The sequence below is a fragment of the Passer montanus genome, unplaced genomic scaffold, assembly GCF_014805655.1.
Source record: "Passer montanus isolate IOZ18808 unplaced genomic scaffold, ASM1480565v1 scaffold53, whole genome shotgun sequence".
Lineage (NCBI taxonomy): Eukaryota > Metazoa > Chordata > Aves > Passeriformes > Passeridae > Passer > Passer montanus.
The window spans coordinates 3,595,747-3,606,087 of record NW_024370263.1 but is presented as its reverse complement, the minus strand read 5'-3'; the positions used below and the strand labels follow the sequence as shown (position 1 = coordinate 3,606,087).

The 10,341-nt window shown below is 49.0% G+C and overlaps 1 protein-coding gene across 3 annotated transcripts in view; it reads right to left on the bottom strand.

The window, feature by feature from the left end:
• Positions 1-10,341, bottom strand: part of TTC28 (tetratricopeptide repeat domain 28) — a 102,499-nt gene that overhangs the window by 5,711 nt on the left and 86,447 nt on the right. For 2 of the 3 annotated variants that reach the window (XM_039724378.1, XM_039724381.1), the window contains exons 13-21: positions 10,184-10,328; positions 9,087-9,266; positions 7,346-8,066; positions 5,540-5,664; positions 4,273-4,504; positions 3,812-3,888; positions 1,793-1,816; positions 859-988; positions 233-340 (exon numbers count right to left, since the gene is read on the bottom strand). In XM_039724378.1, the coding sequence (XP_039580312.1) occupies positions 233-340; positions 859-988; positions 1,793-1,816; positions 3,812-3,888; positions 4,273-4,504; positions 5,540-5,664; positions 7,346-8,066; positions 9,087-9,266; positions 10,184-10,328 (1,742 nt within the window). The remainder of the gene's footprint in view (positions 1-232; positions 341-858; positions 989-1,792; positions 1,817-3,811; positions 3,889-4,272; positions 4,505-5,539; positions 5,665-7,345; positions 8,067-9,086; positions 9,267-10,183; positions 10,329-10,341) is intronic. The other variant, XM_039724379.1, reaches the window with a different exon arrangement.

Sequence of the window (10,341 nt, the reverse complement as noted above, 5' to 3'; positions counted from 1 at the left end):
TCAACACAAAGAATGAATTATTTGTCCTCCAGTTGCTGGACTCTATCTCCAGCTTCTTCTCAGACAAGTCTTTCCCATACAAAAAGAACATTTACTCCAGTCTCTGTATCACATTTGGTCTGCGTGACATGTGTGTGACCTCTGCAATGATGCAAGTGTGAGATTTCAGCAAAAGCCATTCTGATCAAATCATCAGATGACACAAGAGCAAAAACACACTGAGCAGCTTTACCAAAAAGTGCCAGCAAGGATTGTAGAGCAAAGTGCATGGTCCTCCTGGTAGCTTGTTTCCCAGTTTTCAGAATGACCTCCTCTTGGCCAACTTCACAAAGGTCAAAACCTGTAGTGGGACATGGAACAGAAAATTACAGCTCACAGAAAGACCCTTTGTCTCAAATAAGAGTAACCTCATTTATAACACAGAACAGAGAGGTATGACAGCCTGCAGCACCCTCGAAAGGATTACTTCACCTCTCACAGTTTGTTGTCTGTTATTTTTTACTGTTTAGCACACCTTCTCCAGGTGTTGGGAGCTTTGTGGCACTGGACTGGGAGCACACACACTCATTAACAAGTCACTCCTGTCAACACTTCTGTAGCTGAAAATTACTTGGAGTTGTCAGGAAATTATATACCAAACACATCTCAGGGGACAATGTCCTACATGCCAAACAATTTACTATTAATTCCAGGTTTCCTCACAGAAATAGAACTGAAGAGCACAGACCTTGGATTTTGGCAAATGCAGGCTGGGCTGTAGGGGGCATGTGAAGCTGTGAGTCTTATCAGTGTTTCAATCCCCCATATGAGACACCAGCAATGGGTTTAGAGAGACTACAGAAAGAAGTGTTTTCCTACCTAGAGCTGCCAGAAACTCGTGACAGCCAGGCAGCCTCCAGAGCTGGACACTGATGGAGACCTGGATTGGTGCAGAGGGGAAATCTTGCTCCTTTTCGCCTGCTTGAAGTTGAACCAGGACTTGATGCAGCTGAAGACAGCAAGACAGACATTAGCCATTGCTCACAAGTCACATCACTGCTTCTCTTACAGCCACAGATAAAGCAATGCCCTCTGCACACCCTCTCCCTGGACACCCAGTTCAGCTGCTGCTCCTGAACAGAGCAGTGAGATGGGAAGGTCTGGGAAGAAGGACAGTTCAGGGACAGCAACACCAGACAGACTGGAACAGCAGCAAAGGCAGGGACAGAGCAGGGGTGAGGGCTGGGGGGTGGCCAGTGGAAACTGAGCAAGAAGGAAGCACAGCAGGAACATCTGTGAAGGGAAAGAAAAGGAAAGAGATACTCTGGGGCTGCTCACAGAAATATACTAAAGCCCATTCCATGACTGAGCCATACTCCTTATGCAAATCCTAAGAAACTCATTAACTGGGCAGAACAAGTCATATGAAACCATAGAAGACTTTCCTAACATCTCCATGGCCTCCAGGAAAGAAATTTCTCAACTGTGCTCAAGGGACAGGAGTAGCAAGCTAGAGAGAAAATGTGTTTATGAAGATCTGACACAAATTAAGATGCCAGGATCCCGTGTAATTCACCAACACAGCCAGGGCAGCAAGGATGGAAAGCCATTAATCAGGGACCAGCTAACCTCAGGACCACCCATCTCTCACAACCCACAAAAGCTTACACAGGCCTTTTTCCACAGTAGCTGTGTGGAGCAAACCCCAGGCCTGAGGGTGGGTGCAGACACGGAGCAGCACAGGGCACGGGTGTGCAGTGACCCCTGCACTGCCCCCTGCACAGCAGTGTCCCCCCGTGCACATCATACTCACCATTGCCACCACATTTTTAACAGCCTTCGGGCAGCAGGCAACAAGAAAGGAAAAGAGGAGAAAAGAACATGGGTTACTCTGTGCTACAAGGTGCCTGTGCTGAGGAACCTTGCAGGGACACATCCATGAGCCAGCTCCCTGACTGCCAAGATGCTCTGTCCAGAGAAAGAAGGGAGCAATGGGAACGGCCTGAGCTGGGAACAGGCAGCTGGAATCTGGGAGTGCCCAGCTCATGACAGCTCAGACACTTAGCAGGAGACACTCAGGCCAACCCACACTCTGGCAGGAGGCTGAACATAAAACAGCCCTTCTCTTGCTTCCTCTGGGACGCAGTACTGGCACTCAGTGCAGGCAGAAATCCCTAACTTTTCCTTGCACATGCACTGTCTGAAGTTCTGTCTTTTGTGGCTCCTGCCTTCACTTTTGCACTCAAAATAAGCATTTTCTATCCAGTGCAGCTGCTCAGGCTCCCACCTTGCTGCTGCACTAATGCCAAGAGCACTCACTCCCCTGTGATGCTGGTCACCCACTGAGGAAAACCAACCAGCAGCACCCAGTGACTGAAATGTCTGACCTGCTTCTGTCTGGAACACATCTGCTTTCCTCTGGGACAGGCAGAGCCCCAGCTGCTCACACCATGAGCTGCCAAGAGGCAGGAGAGGAAAACAGCAATCACCACAATGGAGGGGAGAGCTGTTGATAACCAACATGCAACAGGATAGACTGGTGCAAAAGGGAATTCTGCCAGGGGTCTGGGCTATGGAAGAAAACTTACAATATCCCTGCCAGTGTTTACTCTGTGGGGCAGTAAGGAAAGGGTAAGTGTGTCTTTTGTTACTTGTGTACAGCCAGCTGAATGTTTTTCCTTGGGTAATTTAATTATCTGAGGCAGGGCAGCAATCATGAAGCCACCTCATTAGCACTCTAAGGCATTTTGAACCATGGGAATGTTGTCCTGTCCTCCTCACACCCCTGGCCTCCCTTGGGTGGCCATGAGGGAGATAACCCTGAAGTTAACCACACGCATTTCAAGGACTGAGGAGAGCCAAGGCAAGAAGCAAAACACCACCAAGGACATTGGAAACATCTCAGACTCTGCTGTAGATCCTAACAGGAACCCTTTCCTTGGAGCAGACTCATCCCAGTGGGCTGCCAGAGCTGCTCAGCAGGTAACAGAGAGGCTGGGGCTCTTCTCTGGCTTTTTCTGCAGACTCCATGTGACTGAAGGAAGGGCAGCCTGACACCACACAGAACCAATCCCAGCTCCCCACCACAGTATTGCCTGGAATGTTTCTGCATGGGGAAAAGGGAAAGACAGTGAGATATAGGCCCATTTGCCTGCTTTCATGTACCAAAGCAGGCAAATGATGAAGAGAAACCTCATTGGAGGAGCACTCAGGACAGTAAGAACCATGGAATGGAAAGCAGCCAGGCTGGTGGCCCAGAGAAAGGTCAGGGTGGGCTAGGCATGCTCAGAGACAGGAGAGGGAAGAGTGTGAAGGAGGCTGAGGGGAGCAGGGAGAAGTCCCATCACCACAGGTAGCACTGCCCTTCTCCTAAAGATCAGAAATCCTTTCCCTGGAGCTGTGAGCACACACAGGACCAGCACAGGCTCAGGGAGTTCTCTGACAGACCTTGCATTGTCCAAAGTCAATCATACCTTGGGACTTGAGTGAATAGAGTGGGCAATGAGCAGCCAACGTGCGCCCAGGCAGGATGGCCAAGCAGCAATTAGGGGTCTGTGACTCAATTCCCCCACACTGCTGCAGGGATCATGCTTTCACTTGTCACTGAACAGGGAGTCCCAGGGCCATGCAGCCCAGTAACCCACTTGCATATTTTCCTTCTGGACAAACACTTTCATTCACAAACAGGCAAGTTTAGAATTTCAACCCTCAAGTCTCCTAGCAAGCTCTGGGTTGATAAACCAGGGCATCAACCATTCTGCATATTTCTGAATTTACTGACCTGGGAAGAGCCATTTGGAACCTGGTACTGGAGGAAAACCTCCCAACTCACCCTGTTGATAAGCTGCTCTCCTGTTTCTGAAGCTGTGATAAGTTTACAAAGTGCCTGAAGTGCAGGGTTAGGCAAACCTGAAAAACATCAGCAGAAACATCTGTATCTGTTTCTTGACTGCAAGAAATGCAACAAGCCTCAACAAAACACACACTTGGCTAATTGCTAAAACCTCTCCCCAACATCACTGGACAGCTCAGGAAGCAGCAGCAATTTCCAGAAAGCAAAAGATCTTCCCACTTTGCATCTCATGACAGGTTTCCTGACTGAGAGCTGGGAGAGAGGAACAGTCACATCACCCAGCAGCAAATGATTCTCATCTGTGGCAACATTTTCAGTTAACATTTACTTTTAGAACTTCTTCCTAGTGCAATACATTGATTTCATTGATGTAAAACATCCCTTTTTGACATGCTGACATCACAGAAAGGTGTGAAAGGCTGATGTGAGCCTGCTCTCACCTAGCAGGGACTGGATGGTGGTGCTGCACTGCTGCAGCCGGTCCCCAGGGTCCGAGGTTGGGAAGAACACTGCTGCTGGGAGGCCGCTGGCTGGTGGGTCCAGCCGAAATCCCACTGCTGTGAGGAGTGCCTGCCAGCCTGGAATGCCACCAACTTTGTTCTCCACACTCTGCTGGGAGGTGTACATGGAGTTGTGCTGCCCGTTCTGGATTCGCTGCAGGGATTTCTCCACCTGGGGGGAAATGACACAGCTTATTGTACAAGATGCTGTTACTGACTGCCTCTTTTTACACAGAGAAGAGACTGGAACAGCAGGGTGGGAGACAGCAAATCCAAGATTGATCCTGGCCTGTCTCACACAAGAGGGCATTAGTGCCTTGGAAAGAAAAGCTCCAGTAACTCAGCTTTCACAGCTGCAACATCACAGTGATGAGTGTCAATATTCTCTGGGACGCTGGGAACAATAATGCCACAAGAAATGAAGTAACAGTTTGTTTGGGATAGTTTCCTGTAAGCCTGGCAGCTGCATTTCTCCCTAAAGATGATTCACCTTGGGGTTCCAGACTGCTTATTACCAGACAAAGAGCCTGCAGCCATACAGCACACAGGAAAGAGAGATGAGCATCCACAAACCCCAGCAACTGGAAAGACCAGCAATATTCACAGGTTTCCATCATTCTATGGATACTTCACACTCCTGTGAGACCACAGATGATGCACTGGGAAGAAAGTATTAGAAGTCATGAGTGATCCTTCCAGCCACCTGGCAGTTGGCTCCGGTCCCGCTGTTCCCCAGGACAGACTGGTGGCACAGATGGGGACAGAAGGGCCTCTTATCTTCCAAACACACAGAGACAGCAGTGACTGTGCTCTGTGTTTCCATGACTGCCATGTTCGTAGCTATTTCCCTGTATAAACAATTAATCCCAATGCTTACCCCTTAAGCAGAAACCCAATTCAACAGCTAATGCAAACCAGATGGGTCTGGGGAGGATTCTGTCACAATACAATCTAAGATTTTGCTTACTTTGCCTCTTTTTGCACTGAACGCTTCCTTAGGTGTCCAAGTCTTTCCACACTGACCCGGAGTTTTGCAAGAGGATACATCATAGCAGGGGAGGGAGAATGAAGGTGTAGATGTATATATTTTTCAAGTGGGAGTGGCAGCACATCAGGGAGTGGCTGCTGTTCCACTCATGCCCTCAGGTGAGGGTGTCTCAGGACTAGATGGGCTGTGGTAGCTGTGCCAGCCCTTCCTTTCCCTTACCAGATGAAGGAGGACACGCAGAGCATCCCGGGCCCTTTCAGGGTGCTGCAGGATCTCAGTCAGGGCCTGTCCTACCAGTGAAGAAGGGCTGTTCAGCTTCATATCACTCCCAATAAGCATGAAGCCTGCAGGATTCAGAATGAGAGACAGTCAACCTCCTGTTGTTATGGAAAATGCTCAAACCAGACGCAGATGTCCTCTGCCCTCAGACCAGTGAATGATGGTTCACTGTACCCTGCACAGGGACATTCTTTTCCCAGAGCTGCTGCCCACTCCCTGCCCAGTCATGCAGACTGAATGAACTTCCAGAAAGTTTCTAGATACTTCTTACTGTCCCCTGCTATTAAATCAATAGCATCTTCCTGTTCAAGCAAGCAGAAAACCACTGGATTGCAGCTAAATTTGTCCAGGCATGCTCCAGGTCTCCTCTGCAGCCACAGAAATCAACACATGCCAACAGTGGTCCTAAAACAGAACTCTGAACATGGAAAGTTTTTGCTGTCCTGGTGAGGAACCTGTCCTGGCTCATGCCCATTCAATGCCAGACTCCCCAGATGTCAGCACAAGGAGCTCTACGTTTCCCTTCTCATTCATGCAGTGAGGATGCAGCTGCTCCTGGCTCTGTGCTCTGCCCAAAACTCAGTGCCAAGGGTCAGCAGTGAAGTCAGGGAATGTGTGGGATGAGCTTGCACAGTGCCATGGAAGGGGCAGTGCTCAGCCTGAGCAGCTGAAAGCCTCTACTTGCTGGCAATGCCAAGCACTGTGTCCACACTTGTTCTTTTCTAACTAGGAAGTGGTCACTTTTGAGGCTTTTTAGTGCTCTTTTCTTTTGAGACAGAAAAATCTTGGAAAGAAAATAAAATCCCAACTGAACTGTGGCCTGTAACCTGAACTCAGCTCACAGCTGGTACTACCTGAACCACATCCTAATGCTGGACTCAACATGCCTGAAATCACTGTCAGCCTGACTCATTTTCACCAGCTCCCGCTCCCCCAGCCATATGCAGTTCACACCAGAGCCATATTCACCACAGTTTCCTGAGCTAAATAACATGCTTCTGCTGCCTGTGCAAAAATCAATTTGGGGAATGCCTGCAGCTTTCAAAAACCAGGCCTCATGCCAGGAAGAAAAATTAGGTTATCTTACATACTCCTGTCACAGCACTGCTGAACTCCAACACTTTGTCACTCCAAATCTCAAAGTACAGATCTAATTGAGAGGGAGCAAGCACCAGCACTGCACAAGGAGCTGACACTGCTGAGACATGCCCAATGGAAGCAAGAGAAACCTTTCTTCTCTTTCTCCTAAAAGGACCAAAGGAATAAGTCCTACAAGGTTTATGTCACAAAAATCACAGCTACTTGCTGCTGCTGCTTCTAGCAGCACTTCTCCTGCCTCCTGCTGAAGTGTCTAAATTTTCCATTAAAAAGTCTATATGTGTGTTCCAGCTGACTCCATCCCAAGGACACAGGAAGTGTGAGCTTGGAGTTCAAACACAGAGAATGAGTTGTTGTACTGCACTTATTTCTTTCCAGTCATGAAACACACTTCACCTCACAACTGCTTCTAATTATACCCAATCCATACCCCCCTACTGTGCCCAGTGAAATGCTGATGAGTCCTGTGACACTGACATTCAGCCACACTCAGCTGAAGCACAGTCTGAGACACAGGGACTGAATTCCAGGAAAGCACAAGGCACACACTGCTCCCAATTACCTGCCAGCACTGCTCCTTGCTTAGCTCACAGTTTGGCAGTTCCCTAGAAACCCCATCTGATTTGTCCAGAAGAAGGCTTTTCCTACCTGCCCAGTTGGCTGGATGGGAGAACTGCTTGCTGCTCTGCACAGTTTTCATTGCTTCTCCCAGGGCTGCGCTGGCTTTCATCCCGTTTAAGAGAGAGGAGTAGAAGGCGTGCACAAACATTTTGGAAGCAGCCACAGGAATGGGCCAGAGTGACACAAGGACACATTGAGCCCCAGCAGCCAGGAATGCTCTTGTCAAGCCAATGACTCCATCAGAAGTGACTTTGCTGTTGGACTCTTGGTAAGAGCCAAGAACCACCAGCTTGACAGGAAGCCGCAGATCCAGCACATCAGCCGCTGTAAGCAGGAACTCCTGGAGAGGAGGGCAGTCTGAGATGCTCTCCACATCACTGGCATCATCCTGCATTCTAAGAGATTCTGGGATTGTGTAGGGGTTCCCAAAGGAGCTCTTGCTGCTGGCTGGGTTGCTGTCAGTGTTGGGTGTCAGGACCAAAGCAGCCAGTTTCCAGGAGACGTGGGTTGCAAAATGGACACATTCTGCCTGAGTCAGGGCACTCATGACTCTCTCTTTTGTGGATGAGCTGCCGACTAGGGGCTGGCAGCCAAGTAACTCAGATACCATATATGCTTCCTCTTCTGCAGAGGGCATAGGTCCCCACAGCCACCTGTCCATAACTGCTGAAGGGAGCTTGGGATTTCCTATCACAGCTGCCATTGAGGTAGAACTGGAGTAAGCAGGAGTATTCTTCCTCACATGGGACTACAGAGAAAAAGAGAAAGAGAAGATGGGGTTCAAAGATCTGGTTTTTATGGTGCTGGAAATAAAATATCCTGTCCCTTTGGCTCTAAGCATAAGTCTGGTCATCATAATTACAGGAAGACTGCATTTCTTTAGTTTCTTTTGTTTAACTATTCCAAGGAACACCTCTGTTTAAGTCTGGTCAAGACTTCTATCCCCAGATCCCAGATATAGCCCAGGTCCCTTTGAGGGTTGCAGCAGAGCTAAAAACATAAAGATTCCAGGTTCTCACATTCCTGGAACACCACCTGCAATCACTAAGTGGTTCCTCATACCTGCATTTCCAAGACCAGTGTCAGCACTGCCAGCAGCAGGTGCTGCACACAGCTGATGCTGAATGGAATAGCAGTAATGCTGACAAGATTCAGACCCTTCTGCTGCTCCACTGACTGTCCTTAACCCAGGGCAAACCAAGATGTGCCACAACACACTGCCCAGCAAGAGCAAATGTGGTTTGGTGCATTCTCCCAGGGAGCTGGGCATTAGAAAGGCTGCTGCCAAACCTCAGTAGGAAGAGAATTCTAATGCAGGATTCACCTGTGGGATTTGCTTTCCCTCATAGCTTTTGTGTCCTGAGACATCAGTGGCTTTCCCCACTCAGAATGCTAAAATGGAGGTGAACATACAGCAATGTGACAGGACAGTCATCTTGGCAAGGAAGCTCAGCACAGATCACAGACACCCACATCTCTGTAGTCTGCCATGTAGCTCCACACCCAGCACATGCAATCCTTTAGAGGAGGATATCCAAATGATCCAATCCCCTTGTCCTTCCTGGCATGCCTGGGGCTGTGATTGTGTGCTGCAGGAACTACATCAGAGCCTACTTCAGAGCTGTGGTGCTCAGCGTGCTCCTCAGAGCCAGGGTGGCCCGTTTGTGCTTTCTGTTCTTGTGTCTGGCACAGCAGGACAGAGCTGCTGCTTTGTGAGCATGTACCAACCCCTGCACCCACAGCAGAGGTTTCATAAGCAGTGTCAGACCTTGGAGCTGGGATTCAGTGACTGGATGGATGGCACTGCAATGAGGCTGAAGCGCTCGTAGAGGTACTCGTTGGAGGAACTGCCCTTCAGGAGAGCAAAGGGAATGAGGTACAGTTCTCCCTCCAGAACCAGGACCAGCTGACGGTGGCGGCCTACAGGCCCACTGGAATGCATCAAACCCTGAAAAGAAAGGAGAGAGAATTAGTTTGGCCCTTTCACTGCACCCGTGTCCCTGTCTGTATTTCCCAAGCATCAGGCTCTGCTCTGACCCCGTGTCAGTTTGGAAACACCCACAGCAGAACCACGCTCTGTGTGACAGAGCAGCACGTCCTGTGCAGCTGCTCACCTGTGCCCAGCCAGTTCCAGGGGACAAGTGAGCACTGAGAGCACTGACCTGTCTGCTCTGGGTCATCACCCTGGCCTCAGCCCACGTGGGGCCCAGCCTCACTCTGCTTCTGCAGCTTCTTCTGCTCCAGCCTGAAATCTTGGCTAACCCCAACCACCTATGCCTTGTCAGTACTGTCATCACCTTATCCTTTGTCAGAGAATATTCTTTCTGATATTGAATTTCTAAAAAGCCATTTCCTCTGAAGAGTGAACCATCTACAGACAGATCTGTCCATGGCCAGCACTTCCAGACACTTGACATCATCATCAACCCAGAGTCACCAAAACATCTAACCAGGAAGCATCTTATGGATGGAAGTGAAGGTGAGAGATTAGTCAATAGGGAACATGCAGTTGGGCACAAAATGTGGCCTGGGACCAGGAGCAGTTAATAATTTTCCTGTGGAAATTTATTCATCTAGTGTATCATAAAAACAATTTGCTTTCACTCCAGGAAAGAATAACTTCAAAGCACTGCAATTTGCTCCAGCTTAAACACTGGTAGCCCAAACAAAAAAAAAAATTAAAAAAAAAAAAAAGAAAAAAAAAAAAAAAAAAAGCAGGACTAGATCCTTGTCTCTAGATGGTTGCTAAGACTCCCTTCCACCCCAGACTGCTCTGTGAAAATACCACACTTCAGAAAACAGCCCCAAGCTGTCTGTTCTTGCTTTCCCACACTGAGAGGGTTTGGTGTCTGTGCAAAGCCTTACTCCTTCCATGGGTCCTATCAGTAAGTCGTAGAGAGCACGGAGTGGGGGCTTGGTGAAAGAAGTCTGCCTCCTTGGAAGTGATGATGTTCCATCCTTAACAGGAGACATGGTACTGCTGAACAGGCTGGTCATGCTCTGACAGCTCCTGTGGGCAAAAG